Source organism: Lottia gigantea (assembly GCF_000327385.1).
Source record: "Lottia gigantea unplaced genomic scaffold LOTGIsca_8, whole genome shotgun sequence".
Lineage (NCBI taxonomy): Eukaryota > Metazoa > Mollusca > Gastropoda > Lottiidae > Lottia > Lottia gigantea.
The window spans coordinates 3249588-3274087 of record NW_008710662.1 but is presented as its reverse complement, the minus strand read 5'-3'; the positions used below and the strand labels follow the sequence as shown (position 1 = coordinate 3274087).

The window sequence follows — 24500 nt, the reverse complement described above, 5'->3', positions numbered from 1 at the left end:
TCTAATATCTCACCATATATACCAACAAAGTATAATTAGAAAGTGACGAAAACTATAGTCTCAAACAGGGCAAATTTTAGTGTTTTTGAGGTTTGAAGGAGTAAAGAAAATTAAATCAATAGACTTCCAAATCATCAGTAAAACAAATTCGATAATAATTGCCCCATCTCGGGAGTAGCATCCCTTTAAGATAATGTTGGCTGCTAATTTAGTAGTCTATTGAAGATGGCACTTGAATCTTGAACACGATAGATTTATCCCTTTTCTCTGTTGACAGTAACAATATTACCGTGCTTGTTATAGGAAAAGGTCAGTTCGTATTGGAACATTACCTTGTAACTCAACTGGTCTCATCATTTTACTAACGGTTCTATTATCATCTTTACTGTATATAATAGACAACACTTTCTTCATTTTCTCAATTTTCTAGCTTCAAAACGGCGAATTACACCAGTTCTGTAGCGTCGATGGTCATCAGTTTTTACTGTCATTAAGATTTTTCTAGGTTACATGGTATCTGAAAGTTTCTGAAAAACGACAGAAAACATGGCAACATCAATCAAAAGTAGTATATTACAATTTTGCAGCTCTGAAGATACATGAACATTACCTTTGCTTTTAAACCGGTTACAGTATCTGTTCTATAGTTCTTCGGACCAAAATAGATCGATTTCAAGATACCGAAAGACCCCGTTCCGGCTTCCTATGGTTGTAATAATATCAGTTATAATTGTATTATTTCAAAAGAGTTGTAACTTTAGGAAATTCACTGTAAAGATAATTTGTTTGATGTCGAAGGTCCTTAGGAAATAGGATATCGTTAAGTTAGTACAGAAAAACCATATGGCCAAAAGTCTTTGATCGTACAAAGCTGGCTTGCAAACGCACATAATGCTATATAAGAAACGCTACTCAAGTACTACCAGCAGTATATCAAATTATAAATTGCTCATTTCGGAAGTCTTTCCACTTGGCTACTTGATAATTAATAGTTATTTACACTTCCCTCTGTGATTTTCATACCCTTTAAATCAATATTAGATTGGTATTATCAATCTTCAGAATACAAAACAACACCTTGCGAAGATATCTCGGCCCTGACTACGCACAAGGCACATAATTTATTATTAGCAATACTTTGACACAGCCTCGCACATGGTTTAGAAGCAAACATTTGTCTCAGTTGTGAAATATTTATCTTGATATCTTTTTTTATGTTGGTGATTTTACATGAGGTATCTTGTCCGTTTTCGGGAGATATTTTGTCCACTTTCAGGAGATATCTTAACAATGACAATTTTCATGAGATATAGTAACAGCGTCTTACTATACTAGGCTCATTGAATCATTTTTTTTTAAGCCAAGGAAGAAATTTATATTATTTCCCCTCCACAAGACAAATTTTGAATTTAGTTTGTCTCTTGTTCTATAAAATGAGTATCGTCTTAGAATTTATTTTAATTTCATTGTAAAATGCACCCAGTTCGTCTAGGATCCCTGCATATTGCAAAAAGATAATATTTTGCTATGTGGAATCCTCAAAAGTAATGCCGACATAGTCGCAGTGATGCGGAAGAGAAGTGGCGTCCTAGTGCGGTAAAAAAAATGGCTTTCGATTCTACAGCTAGTAGCTAGAAGTATTATGTAATGGATATTGAAAATATTAATTTGACCAAAATATTCAAGCATAATAAACTATGCGTAAATATGTCTATATTCATCAGTGTACTTACCCCTAAATTATGGAACATACATACCCTCTCTATATTTCGATACATCTTTAAAACTAAGTAATTATAAAACTACAGTTAATTATTATAAGCGTTTAGTAATAATTACAGATAGGCCTACTAAGTTTAATAAATTATTTCTTATTGCAGGGATTATATTCGATAGTTATAACACTAGGTAAGTCTACAGATGAATATTTACTTTATTGGCCAATCTAAGGCTTACATTTTATGTCCTTTTTCAAGAGGTAATGTAACAAAAACAAATAAATCTGAAGTACCATCGTATTCCAGGAAGATTTGATTTTTTTAAAATTAAATACCAATATGGTTTGAGTTTTCAAGATAGCTTGCCAGGTAATATCCGCCAACTTGCAGCTTTGATTTTGAATAAAAATATTTAGCAGTACAGTAACAATCACCAGTATGAAATACACTTCTTTTGAACTCTTTAGGGCGATACTGAATAATATTGAGTATGAGTTATTGCCCTTGTTCTTGAAAACATGTTCAATTTTCAGCTCGTGAAAGCCCCAGAAGGCAAATATTCAATCTTCAGCGCATAACTAAGTTTTGTCAAAATCCGGCAAGATTCACGCCTTTTAGTGTTCAAGAGCTAAAATTTAAAAGGGTTTTTCAAGAACTCCTATGAAACATATTTCGATTCGGTTCATCCATGGGTGATAATAAACAATTTCACAGTTTAGTCAAAAATTGAGCCTTCTAGAATGTTTAAGAGCTAAAAATTTAACACGTTCTCGAGAACTTTGGCAATAACTGATACTAAATATTTTTCGATTTTTCTGATTTTCGCTAGTTTTCATCCTTGGGTGATAACGAACACTTACGCCAAAATTCGTCAAGAATTGTGCCTTCTAGAGAGTTCACAAGCTAAAATTGAACGCGTTCTCAAGAACAGGGGCAGTATCTTCTACTAAATATTTTTCGATTTTTCTGATTTTCGATAGGCTTTATCCTTTATTACAAGCAATTGTCGACAGACGAAGCGACGGGCGGACATGGGTGACGGCAATATACGCCCCCCAATCATGTGAGCGTATGAAAAATGATTTTTTTTTCTCAAACCTTGAGTGTGCTTATAAAGTGAACTTGATTTGTTGAGGAAAGAGCTCGCTCGATGATTTCGACGTAGCTAAACCTAGATTTGGCTGAAGATGATTTCGATAACAAAAATTGTTAATATTTCATCTGGCAATCCCTAAATTAGAATCCTGATAGTAGACACAAATCAAGTAGTCTACTAATGACCCGAACCGCATAACGAAACATTAATAGTAGTAGCTTCACATGAGGAAGTATTTGCCTATATATTAAAAAGTGAGTAAGTATTCCATAAATATAGTGGTATTAGGTGTCAAAAAAGGGTAAGCATACTCTGCCTGGAGCTTCATCCGTCATATCTGCTTAATATACACAAGCAAGAAGTAAAAAGCAAAAATTACTGACATGATACAACTTTTAAAAGTTCAAGGGACGTAACTGATGAAAATATGTTTCGTTATATAAAAGGAGTTAACTGATCGCAATAATTGTTGTATTAAGAAAATTATAGCCACCCCTCTTTTAAGACAATCCCCTTTTCTTCTTCATTTGCATATTTATTTGGATTAACTCCGTCTAACTTTTCATTAACATTTTCAATATGGTCAGAATTATTTTGTGTATATGTTTTCACGAATGACTGACCAATATTTGATATTTGTTTAAATTTTATTTGTGATTTGTTTGCTTTATGAATGCGCAATCTAATTTATTATTTAGAATACAATACTACGTTCATTCGAATGCGCTGTGGATATTCTCCAGTTTCTTCTAGTTTATAGAGGATCAAGTATATTTATTTTGAAAACCACTCTCGCGTTGAGCTCTAGTCTAACAATAACAGTTCTGCTCAACCGGGTCCGAGCCCAAACATAAACACATTTTTTACTTAGGTAGTTAAGTAATCAATACAATGAAAGTCCAATCTGTAGTTCCTATAAATATCTATTCTACCTTAAAATATAATAGGCTCATGTTTGTGTTTTGAATCAGACCTAGTTAAGAAAAATTATATCTTTGCTGGACTATATTAACAGTTAGTATGACAATATAAGTATAAGGTGGATCACCCTACACCCACAACACTAATTAAGTCCCTGCGATTTCTAGAAATCTTCTTTCTCGATCCACTGTAAAAAAAGTCCGTTTTTTTTACAGAAATTTACTTGATATTTTCTGTTGATATACGTAAATTTCTGCTGATATACATACTTTCCTGTTGATTTACGGACTTTGTTCTTACATTAACAGAATGTTAGTTCCGCAATAAGGAAATATGTTATTTTACGTAAATTAATCTTTGTCGTATGTCATTTAAGAACAATTACGTTCTTTGTCAGTAAATTTACGTAAATTCTGTGTTATTATCATTTTTTTCCAAACTTGTCTGTAGATAAGCGAAGTCTGCGCATGCGTGGTCATACTGTTTTTTTGACAGGAACTTTATGTTTCCTTACGGAAAATTATAACAGGATTGCTGTTAATTTACGGAAACTGTGATTTTGCGTTATGATAGTTTCGACCTGTTAATCAAAGTAGGTATGACGTCATCGGTAAAGACACGAGGTCAGTTTACGACGTCACGCCGCCATCTTATCCCACATCAAAACTAGGCTACGTCGAAGGGATTTTTGTGAATTTCTTAAATTAAATTTAATATGGTGAGATGCATGGAGAACTTGAAATGCTGACCCGATATTCCACCACTCACTCCTGTTCTATTATCACCCTTTGTCAAAAACTGCAAAATGTTTTACTGAATTTTAAGCGTGTGGGGACAACGACAAAATGACTTAAATTTATCCTACATATGAACTAGACTAGGCTTAGCTTACTTGGTCTTGGGTAGAGTGGAAATGATCACTGAATACAAATTCACAGGTGAGTGTATTTTAATTATTGCCTAAATAAATTTGTAATGTTACCATTTTATCACTTTATACATGTGTGGTATTTGTGGTCTGAAACTTAAATCATTCTTGTCAAGAGTCATCTTTCTGTTTGGAACTCTTCTGTCTAAGAGAGTAGAAAAATTAATAATTTTTTTATGGCAATGAAGTCCTCAAATTCATTTCTCTAATTCTTCAGGTTTAGCCAACCGCAATGTAAGTTTATACCCGATTACATAAGAAAACCTCCAACGATATGAAATATCACAGGATCCATAATTTCTATTGCAATTTTATATTTGTTCATGCTGTCTGAAAACTTTTACCAAAATGTAAACAAACCCGACAAAATGGCGCCAAATTATGCATAGATCCCTCAAGTCAGTTTTCCCACCAACTTTGTTCATGTGACACTATATAAAATGTATGTACCTACTATTAATAACATTTGCAATGTCTTATCGATGTCAAACTGTGCAACCTGCTTTTAAGAAATTATTTTGTAGGTCCAACCATGACTGCTATACATAAGTGTGTCATTGCATCATGCTCTTAAATTCCATCCACTTTCTTATGCCTTTACTATTTTATTATTTTTAATTTATAATTTCTTTTTCTGTTTTTGTACATCCTCGCTTTTTCAGCCTTTTATGGTTATGATTGCACTAGAGTACAAGAATACAAGGAATGAGAATTTTGTCATTAATATTCTTGTCAATAAACCTTAACCGTTTACACTCAATGTTAGGACCCACCACGTGGGCGAGGCATTACAAAATTCGTAAACGAGGGTAAATTGGACTCTGGATTTCTCAAACTAAAAGATCCAGTGTCCTACTATTACTACACTACTACAGTACGTTAGCACAACAAATATTTTCTCATTTTAAATTTATCTTTTCAGGTATGTCACCTTTTCCCTTTCTTTAGAGTTTCTGCCATCATTTACCAGCTAAAAGTTACGGAGCATTATGAGACTTGACCTGACTTTCGAACGAGCAACAATTAACTGTGCACATCAAAAACAATTAGGCCTTATAATAATGATTAGAGTTGCATCATAAACTGTATTGTGCTGGATGATGGAGTCTTATAGCCTTGTGGAACACTAAAAAAAGTGAAGTGGACCACAGGTCCTTGAAGTTCTGTCAATATTGATAAAATATGGGCAATGTGGAGAAAAGAGTGTCAACATAAATAAAAAAAGACATTAGTTAAATCCGAATTAGTTAGATCAGAACGTTATGAAGATGTCATTAGTTATGAGAATGTCATTAAAAGATGTGTTAAAGATGTCATTTGTGATGAGTATGTATTTCAAGTTCATCATTTGTTTTTTATGCAAGAGATTGTTTTTATACGCCCACATTTTCAGTTGTATGTATAATTAAAGGTGTAGTTAACATCATTTTCTCTGATTATTTTAAATGCACAAATAATACCAATAAACACATAATGTTGAAATGTTTAGTTATTTTACAGTAAAATGAAAATGATTTCTGGCAACAGATTTATTACCTGAATATCTTTTTTAAAATTCTGTTTTTTTACAGAACTGGAAGGAAAAATTCCGGCAGCAGATTTACCAGAATATTCTTCCTATTTTTCTGTTAAATTACAGGAAGTATTAGAAAAATTCTGGCAGCAGATTTACCAGAATATCCTTCCTATTTTCTGTTAATTACAGGAAATATTATTAGTCATTCTGTAATTTAACAGATTTTGTAGTAAAAATATTTCTGTTTTTTAAAGCAAATATTTTACAAGAAATTCTGTTATATAACTGAAGGCAAAATTTAAATTCTGGTAAATCAGCTGCCGGAATTTTTTCTGTTAATCGAAGGAAATTTTTTTTACAGTCCTTTTGGTCTAGATTTGGATTAGGATGTTGCATTTTCTTTCAGATTTTGTGAGATGATTAGAGATTAACAGGCGGAAGGATAGAGATTAAGGGTAATTCTGAAAATATTCGTTTTGTGTGCAGTGACTGTCAGACGGATGTTGATAAAATGTTGTGGTCTAATTTCAATTTGACAAGCTCAAAATTTTCATGTACCTGATATATTGAATGTTTGTCAAGAAACCAAAGGTGCGGTTTTTGTCGACTGACACGGGTACATGAGGAGACAAAAACTCCAGTCGGTCCATGTCGATAATCACGTGCGGAGCACAATAACCCTAATTAATAAACCAAAACACACATACATGAAGAATGTTTTTCCAAAGATGGTTGAATGAAGAAACTCAGAACAGATTCATAATTTCCAAAAGATTGAAATAAACCACTCTGTTTGGTATCCAAGACTATTGTCCGACTATAGAGATCAAAAGTGATAAAAACTCACCAACAACTGACTGGACCGACAACACTATATCCAGTTTAGCTATTGTCCATTGAGCCAGTTAAGGGTTGAGAGTTAAACCTGGAGGGCAATATATAGTAATAACGTGTTCCTTAAATCTAACAGATGCATTATAAAACCAGATAACTATTAAATCAAATACCAAGTTTGTTTAATAAAAATGCACAATATCACAAATTGGAAAGTTTTTAACCAGAATTCTGGCAAAGATATAAAGGTTAAATTTGATGATTTTACATGGAAAGAGATAGCAAATGAATGCGAAGTCGGTTTAATAATGTGACAGGGAAACATAATGTAAGGGACACAACTCATTGATTTTGGTTCAGACTACAAATATAATACATAAACAAAGTCAGAGCCGTATATATACGGCTCTGAACAAAGTACGGTACTAACGATTGGAACCGCTTAACGTAACATTGGTCGTAGCTTCATATGAGGAAGTATATCAATCATAAGTGAGTAAGTATTTCATAATGATAAGTGGTATCGGGTGTCTAGAAGAGATAGTAAATATACCCTGGCGCCACACCCGTCATAGCTGCTTAGCATTCATAAGAAAGACAACTAGGAACGTACAAACTAAAGAATAGTGACAACATTTTTAAAAGTTCAAGGGAAGTAACTGGTGAAAATATATTTCTTTAATTTGGACATATACCGGTAATTCATTTGCCATCTGTTTGCATGTTTGTTCACGAAATTCAACCCTCTGTAACATTTTCCAGAAATCTCGTTTATAAAATTTCCTATGAAAGCCGGGCAAATACTAAGTTTCTGGACAAAAAATGAGCTGATCAATATGAAAGTAGCGCAATACATTTTATTAACATCCGCTCGACTTTCAAAAGTAGGCATGCTGATACCCAAAGATAGCTTACCAGGCAAGGTAACATAAGCCCACAACTACTTGTCAGAAATAAGGGTTATAACTCGAAAACCACTCTTAATTAGTTGTCTTAATTAGCAGGTGCTTTTAATTATAACTTGTTTGTGAAATAGTTTTACTTTCGGTTTTATATACAGAGCACCTTATTCTATACCATTTCTTGGGACAATAAAGCTCATATGGTGCTGATGTTCCATTAAAATTTTTTTCATATTGAGATAATACGCACTGTTGCATCTCTAGAAGTGAACGTATTGTAGTCCTTTCTTCAGAAGTATATTAAGAGTTATTTACCCTCTACAGGATGTTTCATGAATATGAATTCCAATTCAGAGCTAACTTGTAAAAGAATATTCGTCTAATCTAACTTGCCGAGGCTGATATCACAGGGCATGTTTGCAGAATGAACTTGACATTCGTCTAAAAAGCAGCACTTACAGATTAATTGGTCTCAATTTTTGCTTCCGCAAACGCAAAACGCAAAGTCCCAGTTTATTATCGAAATGTCAATTCTTTTTCTTTCGATTTTTCCACAGGATACAAGGCCAAGGCTTCATGAGCTGCAGCTACATTTCTACATGTGTGTAGAACTTCTGTATTGGCAACGTAGTTGTTAAATATAAATTGTAACATTTTTGCAAAACCGGAAGTGACAGAGATTAACATGTGCAAAAATTAGAAAATCGGTTCCTTAAGTCGCATATTTGGCTCGATTTTCTTCGGATTTTCATTTTTGGAATCTACATAAAATAATAACTGACAAGATAGCAGTTAGAAAATTTTGACAAAAAAAATAAAAGCTTTTTGTCCGATATTTATTTTTTGTGGAGAGCTAGATTACTAAAGTAAACAAAATGGTACAGTCAAATTTGTAACATTTTCGGATTCTTAATGTTCTTTCCAGTGATATAAAACAATTTTTTTAATGCAAATTTGAAACTCCTGATTTTTTTAAATTCTGAGCGTGTTTTAACAATATTTTTGCTTTATTGAGCTTGTTGAATGTATATCTTGATATATGATTTTAAAATCTAGAAGCTTGAAATTTACGAGACATTTTGAATATTGAGGTGGGCGTGGCACATCCGGGTTAAATGAAGTATTTTTATATTTTTTGAAAGGGTCATAACTTGCATAGATTACATTTGTTCAAAAAAGGACTTTTGCACTCAATTTCCTGTTCGGCTTAGTTTTACTTTTGTTGTACAATAATAGGAACAGGAGCTTGAAGTTAGTAGGATCGAAGGTAATTGGCCTTGGCTGTCTATTGGTCCTTTCATATTTGATGTCCGGTTTTATACCGTTTGCATTTTCAAAGTTTTATAGCTGATATCTCGTGACCTTTACCTTTTTCAACCTTCCCCTTAAGTTTAATGACCTTGGCAATCTGCTGATAATTTCATATTGGGATTCTGACGTATACGTCCGGTTTCATAACCTTCCTAAAATGACATTTTTTGCAAATTTTGACTGTTTTAACACGTGACGTAATTAACCTAGAAGGTTGATTTTTTCAGAGTCTTTTGCAGTAAGCCACATTAGCAAAGTCCTATTCTGTGCCAAGTATGGCTCTAGTTTTATTTCAACTTATAAAAAAAACAACATAGGACCCGAACAACAGAGATCGAAACCAAATGGATTAATTACTTGAAAATTTGTGTTTGCAACATCCCGTGTCTGCGTCTGATCTAGCTGTACATTAAAAGGAAAGTTGCATGTACATGTATTATATTAGTAAACGTTGGCATCACCGGTCGCCCGATGTATCAATGCAATTACTAAGGAATCTGAAATCACGTAGACTTCTATGCCTTAATGAAGTTTCTTAAAAACGTATACATATTTAATAATGGGCATGGATTCATAATTTTTACAAAATCTTACCAAATCTTACCATTCTCAATAGAATAGCCGTCTTGAAGTGCCATATAGTGATGCATTGTAATACACTTACTATTGTCGTATTTTCATTTACGTTTTGGTTTTATAAATATTTGATTGATCAGGTTATTAGCAACTCCTTGGTGAAATCAATAAAATGCTCAAACAATGTTATATATACAACAGGGTGGACCAATGATAAAATATCAATATTTATTTTGGATAAGATCACAATTAGAACGAGTAATCCTGTCAGCAATCCTAACCTAGAGCTTACGACTAGGATATACTTAAGTAGAATAATGGTGGTATTTCTGTAAAATTAATGAAACAAAGTAATAAGAAATAGGGAAATATTGTTGGTCATTGGGGAGTTCATATGACAAAGAAATCTTCTCAAGGGACATCTTAACAGACATAAACACCATTATTATTGCTTCGGCACGTTAAACTGGGGTTATTAAAATGTCAGGCGAAATCAAAATGACAATACTTTGACACCAAATTTACTTGAAATAATCTAACAATATTATTAGTAGGCATTGATTGGTAGTGCCTTGTAACATCTTCGTCACATTCAATACAACCATCACACAATGTTTTACACGTAAGGTCTTCAGAGACAACATTAATGACATATTTCAATAGCATTGTCTACATAGCAAATATGGACATTATACAGCATATTAAATGTTTCTGCATTAATGAATTCAAATGATAACTCACTTGCCTCATTTTAAATGCCTAACATGGCGTACATTATATAACCCTTCGACAATTCAAGTGCTCTTTATATTAACATAACAATAACTTGCTGATGTGTTATGACATCTGTACGTACACACTCAGATCTTTTGTATCTTTCAATATTATGCTTTTAGTTGATTATATTTCAGAACTGCACGTTTTAATATGGAAATTGATATTTTAGACGTCTCATCAAGAAGTATAATTTAAACGTATTCGATATAGATTTCTATGTGCATTATAGTGACTATTTGTTACAACATGGCAGACTATTTCTGTCAAAAGTTTTTTGTGACCAATAGTAGTATAATTTAGGGGTGTTTATTATAGTCTGGTCACTTTAATGATATTCTTGTCATGAGGTAAAACAAAACAAAACCCTAAATCCAAAACAAAATATAGGCAATACATAAGTTTAGCCTCTTGAACTTTTCGCATTATTTCAATAGTTATGGGTATCAGGGGCCTGGTTTTCGACTATCTTATGACTATCATACGACATGTAATAGAATGTAAATCAAAGCTGTCTTACGATAGTCATACCTGAGATGCTCTTATGACTGTCATAAGTGATAACATTTACTATATAAAAAATTATAGGAAATAAAATTTATAGTTATTACTTACAAAATATATTATCAACATTATTAAAATCGTGGTTTGATCATTTGTTTGAATTTAGTTTGTATATTTATTATACTTTTACATTCTCGAACTCCGTGTTAATTTATTATCTTACATGATGTGTTTGTTATCTAATTGTGAATACTTTTAAGATGTGAGACATCGAGTACATGTAACCGCTTAACGAAATGCTCGTGCAAATACTTTGAGAAAGTACTATATAAGGATAGAAATAATACATTTATATTTATTATACATAATCATGAGTAAGAGAAGAAGTCCGAATTTTACATCGCAGGAGATTCAAATTTTGATAGACGAAGTGGAGAAGATTAGGTCCTTACTTTTCAGCCGACACAGCAATGTAGTTACAAACAGTGCTAAAAATAAAACTTCATATTTGAATCGCAAACTGCCTGAACATTAATAGAATGGTAGCTTTTTCTATTTACATAAAGATGTTCATCCTCTGTTGGAGCTTTTATACGTATGTGTGTACCATCAATACACTGGGAAAGTCTGTTTTTGATAATATGAAAATTTTGAGCTACTAAAATTGAAAGTAGACTACTACCGAAAGTAGACTACTACTGATCAAATTCCAAATCTAGAACAAAATTTACTCAAGAATAGGCATGCAAAAACCCCAAAGGGAGAGAGAAACTAGATTTATGACAAATAGCCTGGACTACAAGCATAAGATGTTTTAGAGGAGTGAGTCCTATTTTAACGATTCAGGGGAGGGAACTGATGACACAAGTTACATTATGATTATGTTTAAAATTATTTTTCGACTTCGACAACACTCTTGAATTGACCACTTTCAACCCGGTTTCCCCCTATCAGGCATGCAGGTTATAGAGGCTGACATAGAAAAAGTGTCTAGTCGTTCAGGTCGGACAATAAGCCGAGGCACCGAGTGCTACAGGCTGTGCACGTAAAAGATCCCTTGATAGTTGGAAATCTAAAAAGAGCAGACTAATGCCGCTGTCCTTGTCCTATGTAGGACATAAAACTCCATTCACTTCTTTTCATAGAACCTCCTTCTATTACAGTTTTGTGTCTCTATCAACAGGATATGAAAATACATGTTGAATTTTGTTGAGTTAGTGACTCACTATGAGTGCATTTTGGTGACATTGTACACGGGGTTAGCCAAGTTGATTAGGTTTTGTATGTTTTAAACGATACAACTTCTGAAACGTTCTCGAATGATATATTATCGAGCATTTCTTCTTGTTTTGAAGGAAATTTCTGAAAATGTAACTTCTTCATCACTATTGAACAAGTAGATACATTTTTAATGTACTTTAAAACTTGGATTACAACATCTTGTTTACCATTGTCTTAATCTGGTCTAAAATAGTCTTGACATTTCATGCAATACTTAAAACATCAAATAATTTTATTGTTTATGAAAACAAGAGTAAAAGCTAAAAATGAAATCTAATATAAAAATAACTAAACAGTTAAACACGTTCCACATTGTTTTCTCAACCCTTCAACTCTCTTGAGCTCTTTTTCTATTTGATTAAAAGGATGTTTTTGTTTTTATCACACCATACTTTCTACCTCGAACCAGACGAAATAACTGACTCAAAACAGAAAACTGGAATGATGAATTAAAAAAAAATACTCCATAGAGGGAATTTTATTATCCAGAAATAACCATGATTGTAATGTCAAATGCCCAGAATAATCGCATATTGTCTATGGTATTTTTTCATATTTTAGAAGAAGAAAATCTTCCCGTGTACAGCGATCAGACATTCTAACTTAAACTGTTACTTATATGCCAAATTTCAAACGGCACATATCAAATTTATCTGATTTTGTGACGTCACAACTCCTTACCATTATCATCTTTAAATGTGATAGCATTTAAAAGAGTTTCTACTTCTTTTGTGAAGTTCATTAGATATCTCAGAAACTTACTAATATAACGCATTTCCATCTTGTGAATATTGACTTTTGGATGCCTCTCGACTATGCACCATCATTAAAATGTTTTTGAGATTCTTAGTCTGAAATATTTCCATGGATATTACATCCATGTCGACAATAATGGATGAGTCCTTTTTCAGAGAGAATATATGCTTTACATATAAAATAGAACGTAACAACAGGACACGTATTCAATCTACCCTGGCTTTTAGAAATCTTGATAATGGTGGTAGAAAATATGTTTTGATTCATCTAGATTAATATGACATTTGAAAGTTAAATACCATGTGCGATTCTGTCTGCTTCATTCCTTTTAGAGTACAAATTGAAAACTACTGCCATTCATTTTCTCAAAATATGACATGCATCAATTATGACTTTAGTAGATAATGATAATATGAATTTAAGTAGGAATAAGCATTCCAATTGATATGATGTATATTTTAATGGTTATTAGGGTAAAATGATATTTGTATATTAATAATTAGAGAAATGTAGAACAGGATATCATTTGAACATTCCAGATGATCGCCAATGTTCTTTATTAACAATATTATTCTGGATTTACATATAATGTTGTATTCAATATATTATGTTCATATGAATAGTGTAATGTACTGGTGTAATGACTTTAAAATAAAATATAGTTGATATTGATATATATTTATTGGTATTAATAATTTAATCAAATCAACTCTGTTCTATTTGTCTATTGTGGTCTCTCTAGGGACTAATACTACTATCGTATCTTTTGCCGTTAACTGTTTCATGATACTTAAGGGACATGGAAATATGAAAACGCAATTATCATTGAATTGGATTTAGATGTTTTTTTGTATAATGCATAAAAAAATACATAGTAATATGACTTGTCTGTACCGATTAGAGTCTTTGACTCACGAATCATTTCACTGCCAAATTGGCCTTCACCTCAGTTTTCGTAAATTAATATGGTCGTGGGTGTCACGGCAACTAGCTAAAACTAGCAATGATGTGGCCTCAGTATGTAAAACATAAGGGTTAATGTAATTATTTAAAACTTACAATATTAAACTGCGACACCAAATCTCTAACTATATCTCGCGGCTACTATGAGTCCATGATTCTGACCGATATCTGGATTGAGGATTCAGTGCACTGACTACTGAAAATTCGACTGAAATCCACATTTGGATGTCTTCAGTATATTGTGTCGATTCGTCTATCTCTAACTTACTCTGAAGAAGACGAAAACAGGCCACAGGGAATTTTACTGTCTTAGTTATATAAAAGGTGCAGATCAGAATTTCCCAAGTATATTTTATTTTTTTTTATATGGAATTAACAAGGCGCCACGAACTTAGGCCAAACTGTCTGTATAAAGGCTCTGTTGGGGTCCAGGCCAGATATTGTGGAGCTTGTTTTATCTTAAATTTATATCAGTAAAATATATCAAATGGATTCTCATGTGGGTTCATTTTTATATGTCAAGCGTTCCTTTGTAATATTTCGTGTAGATTTTGAATTATTCACTAATCATACGGCGTTAAGCGGGAAAAGTACTTGTAAGAGTTAAATGAGGAAAGATATTGATAATACGTGGATATGGATAAAAACAAAGTAAACTTGAGGAAAGAAATCACGAGTATTAGAATCCGCATCATTACCATTGTCATCTACTTCTTTACAAATCATTAAAAATTGAAGACAAGAATCCCTGGGGTTGATCAATATAAATTGCAGAATTATTCTAGTATCAGTATTAAGGCAGATGTCTGAAACACCCGTTATTAGTGATATAATCGACTTTCTTATTTCTTTATAATTACTACTAAGTCTCGATTATAATGTCAGTTATAAGTTAAGATCATCCAAAATATTTGTTACTTTCAAAGAGATTGTGCCTGGAGTTAAGATGCTCCTGCATTGTTACCAAATTTAAAGTAATAGAATCCTTTAGGTATAAGATGATAACCTTCTTCTGATATATTAAAATGTCATATTTAAATTGACGTAATAGGTTTAAAATAATGCCTTTAGCCTTGGTGCAGCTGGACTATTACATCTAACAAGCTTATCATAGAAGACAACAAAATTGTATTAATATGTGTAAATGGCTTTGACTAAGACAAATTAAGCTACTTTTTTTCTGTAGGTGGTGCTTGATACGCATATGATAAATAATGACTTATCCCTTAATCGGCTTACAGAAATAAATCCCCTACTCATTTAAGACACCAATAAACCCATCGTACCGTATAGCTTGGTCACATTTCTGAAACTAGTACTTACTGTATTATTCTGTATCTTCTTTTTGTGTGTAGGCAGTACTTACCAGCACCGTGAAAACGATGGCGATACTATAATTTGAAACCTTTTAATCTATAGTGTTATGCTTTAACAATTATAAATCTCTATTGACGTCATGCCTTTGTTCTGGCGGGATTCAATATTTCATAGAATCACTTTCTTTTAAAATCCTAGGGATATTTTACATTAAATCCGACCGTTATGTTATATGAAATCTTAAGGTAATTATCTTTACTATCAGTTCACTGCTGGTCGGCTGAATCGACCACGTTTGTAGAAACGAGTTGCACACCTTCGCCCGAAAACGTCGTACCCGAGCGATGCGTTTTGTCCTCCATTTTAAATTGTCGTTTCGATTGAGTATTATGGGACACTAGCCCGGCGGTCCTTACTGTTACCGACTAACAGTACTCTTATGCATTTGGTGAAAGGGAGAGAATGGAATATTAATTGTCAAACTCACTGGTTGATGAACTTACCGTGTCTTGACTGCACTAGTTGCGCCCCTCAGTTAACAGCAAATTAGTCTTTCTCGCTTTATAAGTCAGATAAAACACCTTCCCTCGGGATCTTAGTGATATCAAAAACTATTTCCATCGGAAAATTGTTCTGAATGTGTCGTGTTTTATTCTTTTATCTTTTTATCAATTGTTATTGTTGTTTATTTATGACTAATCTTAGGGAGTTATAGATATCAGGTTTTATCATATCATATATATATACCTGTTGTTCTGCTTTCTATCATTAATATTTTGTGCTTGATAAAGATTCCTGAATGTAAATTGAAACGTTTCAAAAATTAAAGAAGGAATAGTATATCCACATTAGTGTTCTTATTCATTTAATATATATCTAGATGTCAATGAATGACAAAGACAGTTTTTCTTTAGCTCATTGTTCAGCTGGTGTTTTTGTGTCAAATTGTGCAAGCTTCATAAATTGGGACTTTGAACCTTCCGATCGTAGGAGGTTTTTGATTTCTATTCCTTCAAACGTAATTGAATAATATTGATTCAGTTAATTTAAATACTCGAATAGCTTTATAGAAGAGGTTTTTGTTTAAAATGGAAGGGTTAAATGATGGATTGGTAGAAAATTTAGATTGATGAAAGCAATGATTTATATTGCTTGATCTTGTGAACTGCTCCCACAAACTCTTATAAATTCTTTCTTGATATCTGTTGTTCATCTGACAATGTTTAAGAAAGCTGTACTTATTGTAGAACATTTCAACATATTATTAATTTAGAATGGCAAAGTTATCAACGATTAGTTCACACATCATGACCCAATTTTAGATTAAAATGGTGATAAAGCAATCTGATAAATCACCCAGATTAGGACCTTACGCGATTATGATGGAAGTAAAATGAAAATAAAAACGGTTATTTTTTTATACATTGATGTGACCACGACATCACCTACTATTTCTATTTGTTTTTTAACAATATGTGGACTGCCAGTCAGTCAGATGGGAGTACAAGATATTATTTTAACATTATCTGTATCCGTGTAAGTGTATAAAATCCACGTTGGCATCCAAAATGGCCACTGAACACGAATAATGTGATGCCATTGCAAATGAAGTGTCTAAATATATATATTCTGAGATAAGAAATTAAAAGAATTGTTTATTTATGTTATATATATGATCTACATGCCAAATTCCAAAATGGCCACCACACATCTGAAATTGTTTAAAAGGTTGACACCTATGCCTACACTAATTGCTTTTTTACATTTATATTAAGAAAATATCTTATCAGATTATTGTTGAGACTTGATTCTGAGAGTCAATATTGAAATTATTGCAACTGACCAAAAGGTATTGAACAAATCTACATTATAAGCCTTAATAAGATTAAAGGTTTCTAAATGCTGGTTAATTTTAAGTCACAATTATATAATTGATTTCAGGTATTGTAGACATATTCATTGACTTCAGTGCCGCCTTAATCTGTCTTTATCTCATGTAATATGATAACTTGATATCTCAAGATTACACAAGTCAGTTTTGACTGTAACCCTTGATCCGGCTATCCGATATTCCCACTACACATTTTTATTTGGATTGATTCATAATAACTATTGAGGCGAGTTATTATGTATATTGATGTTATTAATTGATAAGATATACTGATATGAAAGACGATTGCTCACTGGCATCATCAAAAAATGCAAATGTGTTATATTATTAAGTTTGCATAGTCGTTTGACATTCTGATCCGACCATTACATGTCAAATGGCATGCTGATCATAGCTAAATTCAATACAGATCACCTTGGTATTAACCAACATACACCTAACCTGGCACTTTGGTGCGGTAATCAGGTAAAATCATCCGATCATCACGACAGTCGGTAGACGTCACCCTTTATGTCTTATATAAACCAGAAATGAAAACTAACATGAAATTGATAGGAATCATCTTTACATTACAGGCCAACGAACGACCAGCGGATGGACCAGATTCGGTAGACGTATAAAAATTGAAATCTGACATTAACGTCTGTTTTCGTCAACTAATATAAATGTTTATAGTTGAAAGTATTTGTCATCTCCAGCGAAGGTTATTAAACTACATATATCGAAATGCTGGATTGCGTGTTTAAATGACAGATTTCTTCACCTTAATAGTTCATCTAATTCCCATTCGACCGACAAAAGTAATTGGGTGTGTGTCGTCGGCAACATGGTTAAGAACGCGATTCTTTGTATTTTTTCCAATTATTTTCTGCTCATAATAAAACTCATAAGCGAATAATGCGTGTTAGTAATAACTGGAGAGAAATCGTTGAAGTGTTTTTTTTTCTGATTTTAGATATTTTTTTTTTCAATTTCTTTCCCTAAACAACTCTGACTGTTAGATAATAGAATTCCTAAAGTACTTTTGTGGCGTCCTGGCAATTTTCAGCTAAAACCAACTTCAGTAACGTCTTTTGAAATTGATTGTGGACTGTTAATGTGACTCAAGACTGTCCGTCAGTCAACATTGGTTTTTGTATCAAGGTCTATCCTGGTTTGATTTCGTTATACGCCCAAAAAGCATCGAAATGTTGCGATCTATGTTTGGGTATCATGCATATTTATTTTTGGTTATTAACATTTTCGTTACTTTACTTTGAACATATAAACAATATTTTACTTTATGATAAATTTGGTCGTCATATTTTCAATCGGTGAAATGCTGAAATTGTACAGACAACTAGCATCTCATTTCGTTTTTATGTTTTATGTTTCAAACAGAAAGCTGATTTCGTTTTCATATAAAGTAATATCTGTAACCGGAAAATTATATTAAAGGAAACAAGAACAGACATATCAAATAATTTAATGTTTCTTTACACTAAATATCAATACCATTAAAAGATGTATTCTGATGGAAATATATACTAACTTCAGAACAGAAAAGCTTCAAAAGAAATATTGGTTTGTGTAATATTGTTTCCTTTGATAGTATCTTGAACATTATTCACTATTATCGACAATTTCTTGGCAATATAAACAAATCATAACTTCTTACCAATATTTCTTGCTTTATAGAGGAAATTATTTTAACCATTTATTTCCTGTCGAGTAAATATAATTCTCTGGTTACAATATTAGTCCGAAACACTCGTGTAGTTGGGGAGTAGTTAAAATGTATTTATCTATTTAAGTCAGACACTGATATTGAAAGATTATATTTTTTGCGCGTACGTCATAAGCAGAAAATCAGTCCATCTCGAATCAACATACCTGTGCTAAATAATGTCTAATGTTTTAAAGAAAACAGCAATACTAGTTAAATACAAATGAGATCCATTTAATGATGCGAATAAAAGTTTTAAGAGTGAACTATTCTCATTCACCATAACATTGCCAAATCGAACCCGTGTCTGGTTCCTGACTGAAATAATAATGTGTTTTACAGATTGAGATTGAATTGTTACTCAGACTAATATATTTGTGTTGCTAAACTATCACAAAAATATTACGAACTTTTATCTATCTTATATTCTGAAGACAAAAAAGGTTAGTTTATTAGAAAGATGGGAAAATAGAAAGCTATAAAAATGTAATAATTTATTGAACTCTTAAAAACTGTGGAAAGATCAGCATATTCAAATACAATAGGAATGGCAACCAAAACCATTATATATACAAGTACACATCCAATCTGAATCATTTACAACATGTAACAATGACCAACCATTAGTGGTTGAAGGTAAATGGTGATTTTTGAAGATGTAAAGGAAATTTTGATAAATATAAAATATTCAATAGTTTGATTAACACCAAATCCTTGATGTGGTAACATCTTCAAACAATACTTGATATGGTAACATCTTAATGATAAACACTCGATAACACTAACGTTATAGGGATAAATACTTGATATTATGCTATCTTAATATAATTTCGTAATAATGAGTAGGCCTACCCAAGCAACTAACGTGGTAATAATTAATGCTTGATATACTAACGTCGTAATGAAAACTTCTTGATATGGTAACATCTTAATATTTAACATCTGAAGACCTGATATGGTAACATCTCACCACTTGATATGGTATCATCTTACTACTTGATATGGTAACATCTTACCACTTGATATGGTAACATCTTACCACTTGATATGGTAACATCTTAATACTTAACATCTGAAGACCTGATATGGTAACATCTTAATACTTACTACTTGATATGGTATCATCTAACTACTTGATATGGTATCATCTAACTACTAACTACTTGATATGGTAACATCTTACAACTTGATACGGTAACATCTTACCACTTGATATGGTAACATCTTACTACTTTATATGACACTCAATGCAGTAACGTTATAAAGACAAATACTTCAAAATGTTAACGTCGTAATGATAAATATTTGATAAGGAAACATATCAATAAATACTGGATATGGTAATATCTTAATGATAAATAATTGATATGGTAATATCTTAATGATAAATAATTGATATGGTAATATCTTAATGATAAATAATTGATATGGTAATATCTTAATGATAAATACTTATTATGATAACATCTTAATGATAAATACTTGATATGGTAATATCTTAATGATAAATACTTATTATGATAACATCTTAATGATAAATACTTGATATGGTAACATCTTAATGATAAATAATACTTGATATGGTAATATCTTAATGATAAATAATACTTGATATGGTAATATCTTAATGATAAATACTTGATATGGTAACATCTTAATGATAAATACTTGATATGGTAACATCTTAATGATAAATAATACTTGATATGGTAATATCTTAATGATAAATACTTGATATGGTAACATCTTAATGATAAATAATACTTGATATGGTAATATCTTAATGATAAATAATTGATATGGTAATATCTTAATGATAAATACTTATTATGATAACATCTTAATGATAAATACTTGATATGGTAACATCTTAATGATAAATACTTGATATGGTAACATCTTAATGATAAATACTTGATATGGTAATATCTTAATGATAAATAATACTTGATATGGTAATATCTTAATGATAAATACTTGATATGGTAATATCTTAATGATAAATACTTGATATGGTAACATCTTAATGATAAATAATACTTGATATGGTAATATCTTAATGATAAATAATTGATATGGTAATATCTTAATGATAAATAATTAATATGGTAATATCTTAATGATAAATACTTGATATGATAACATCTTAATGATAAATACTTGATATGGTAATATCTTAATGATAAATACTTGATATGGTAACATCTTAATGATAAATACTTGATATGGTAACATTTGGTAACATCTTAATGATAAATAATTGATATGGTAACATCTTAATGATAAATACTTGATATGGTAACATCTTAATGATAAATACTTGATATGGTAACATCTTAATGATAAATACTTGATATGGTAACATCTTACTAATAAATACATCGTGTAACAAATACTTGATATAGTAACATCTGAATAATACATAACTGATAAACACTTCATATGGTAACATCTAAACAATACTGTATATGATACATCTTAATATGGTAATAATGCAACAATGAATAGTTATTATGGTAACGTTGATAAATAAATACTTGATATGGTAAACATATTTACGGTGCATACTTGACATATCAACAATGTGGCATGGATACTTGATTACATAAAACTTAATATCTTAACAATGCATACTTGATTTTAAAACATCTTAAAAGTGCATTCTTGACACGCTTACATCTTAACAATGCATACTACATAGGTCAAAATTATTAAAAACTTAATATTTCTCCGTCACTGAAATTGCATTATTTGTTATTGTTACATCTAAGCATAGATAAGGGGATATGTTTACACGAAATTGATCCTTCGAGATAATTATACATTTGTATACCACCTCCTTCCGGAAAGTATAATGAACAGAATAATCTAAAAAGCATTTTAAATGATAATATTGGAAATTAAATAAAAATAACTGTTCAACATTTCAACTGTGAACATATACTTGACGTACTGACGGTGTATCCTAGATCCATTAACAGTTTTCTGAAAAAGTGTTGATAAATCTGATGCCAGTAAAGCTTGTGTCAAATAGAATGAATTATCACGAGAATTGTATTGATAGATTTTATGGATCAGATTTCAATGGTATGTAGTTAGTATTTCTCATGGGTCTCGTTTATTTCAATAATAAGTGAATCTATATATTATCATATAACATAACTATTAATCATGCTTCAAACGCTTTCACTTTGATGTAGATAATGGAAGCTTGTAAAAACATTAATAAAATATACCGGGAAACAAACAGAAAACAAGGGCCCTGTTATGACATTGCCATTATAAGATCGAACAACATGAACGTTAGGTTTAAATTATTAAATAAACGTTAGAAGTGTTAAGCTCTGAAAGCACTGGCGATTTATATCAGATATCAACAGTATTCATTCTACAATTAAAGGCTTGATGTTCTCTGTACTAATATTGGCCGATTGTTATTCTTCATGGATTTTTAATGTAATAAATGATGTTTGTGTGACAACGGTAATAATCTCACCCGACTGTGATAGGAAACAGATCTTATATCTAATCAATTATTTTCCAAGCATGTAATAATTTTCTTCTTCACTAAGTATACGTAACCTATTACTCTCACTGTCTTTTTGACATAATTCATTTCCTTTTCCTGCTCCTGTTAATAATCGAGCCACAATTGGCTCAATGGCGAGGTAATTTTTTCAAATACAACGTTCATGGCAAGAGATAATTATACTCGCAACGAGAAGTTTAAGTTCTGAAATTCGAAACATTCCAGACGTAACCATTTTTACACAATCTACGAATTAAAGATAAAACAAATGTGTTGAATTATGTATAATAAGAATTCGGTATGAAACAATACAATGTATAAAGCGAATTAAACCGGAACTTCTATACTGAGACTGGATATTTTAAAAGAACTATTCTGAAAAATCTCTACAAGAATACGAAGGAACTTATTAGATCCGATCAATGGATTATGTTTCAAATCATTTGTTATATAAAATGAAGGTTGTTTGAACAATGTGGTCAAGTTTTGATTAGTCTGTGGGACTATGCCATGAATGTAATGGAATTTGTTTTGTATGTCTGAACACAATTGTCTTGGGAATCGCACTTGGCTGAGTATATAGTAAGATTAATACAAAATGGTTGTTTGGTTGAAACTTTATTATTATTTTTTCTCGATCAGTGTCGATGTATATTGGAAATTATATAAAGGAGCAGTTCGCTTAATTCATGTGATAGAGTAGTTTTTGAAACAATGAATTAGTCAAAAAAAATTGTTTGGCACACTCTCGAAGATAGTTATCATCAACTACAAAGTAAATGCTTAGATCTTGTATGTTGTAGAACGTTCAGTTTACTCATCATATTATCTGTCAAGTGTTCCTCAATTACAATAAAACACTCTGTATTTAATTCATATGGAAAATGACAGTTTTTTTTTTTAATTTTTAATATCAAATGTGTCAGAATTATCCACTTAATGCTCTAAAGCTAAGCTACGATTGCAACATGGCTATCACTATTACTGCAAAAAATTATTCATTACAGAGACAGATTCAGCTTTACGGAAACTGCCAAGGGTTTCCGATTGGGGCACAGCCGGTCTCGATTTAAATTTTCCGAAGTTCTTAATGCATGGAAACGGAAACATTCTAAATTATGATTGTTTTCACAAACTACTCATTTTATTTTTCGATATTGTCTTATGGAACCTATGTGAATATGTACATTCCACTTCCCGTAATGATATAAAAGCATCGCCATCTTTGAAGCTGAGCCGCGGTGGCTCAGTGAGTTTAGATGCTTGCTCGTTAATCTGAAGGTCCAGGATTCAATCCCGGGATAGGTTGAGATGATACCTTTAGATTTTTCAGGTTTCCCCCTAGGGGTCAGTTCTGCAGACATGGATGGAAAAGACGTCTTGTCGTTCGGATCGGACAATAAACAGAGGCCCCGTGTGCTACAGGCTGTGCACGTTTAAGATCCCTCGACAGTTTAAAATCGAAAAAGAGCAGAATAAAAACTCAATGCCACCTCACAAGGAGTTGCCCATCTTAGCTCACATGGTGCAAATTAGTAGGATGTAAAACTCCACCCATTTCGTTTTATCTTTGAAGCTGAATTTAATCAAAAGAAAAATTGCTACCATACAACTTGACTGTACGGTTGGAAATTTATTGATATTTTTTGAAGACTATATGATCAAAATGTTTACTTTTATTAAAAGACTGATTTAACCTTTGTTGTCTTTTTGTACAATTTGTGACTGCAAATTCAGATTTTATAGTGCAATGAAACCAAGATAAAGTACAGTATTATCCAGACTAGATCATTTTATGGTAATGTCTTACGATAGAGGCAACAAGGTTGACGAATTTTTTATGGAAAACATTTAAAAGTTCCATTTAATAATAGCAATTACTGATCTTATCAGTGCCAGAACGCCTGCGATTGGAATTAAAGGCAATCAACCTTGAGAATAAAGACTATAGATGTATAAATATATGATGACAGGTGAC

General features: G+C 31.8%; 1 protein-coding gene across 1 annotated transcript; it reads right to left on the bottom strand.

Annotated features, from left to right (window-relative positions):
- Positions 1 to 20774: 20774 nt before the first annotated feature.
- LOTGIDRAFT_97717 (hypothetical protein) lies at positions 20775 to 21218 on the bottom strand (the record flags this gene model as incomplete). Its single annotated transcript, XM_009067023.1, has 1 exon — positions 20775 to 21218. A coding segment is annotated over one exon (444 nt), but the record flags the coding sequence as incomplete, so codon positions are not given.
- Between the last annotated feature and the right edge of the window lie 3282 nt (positions 21219 to 24500).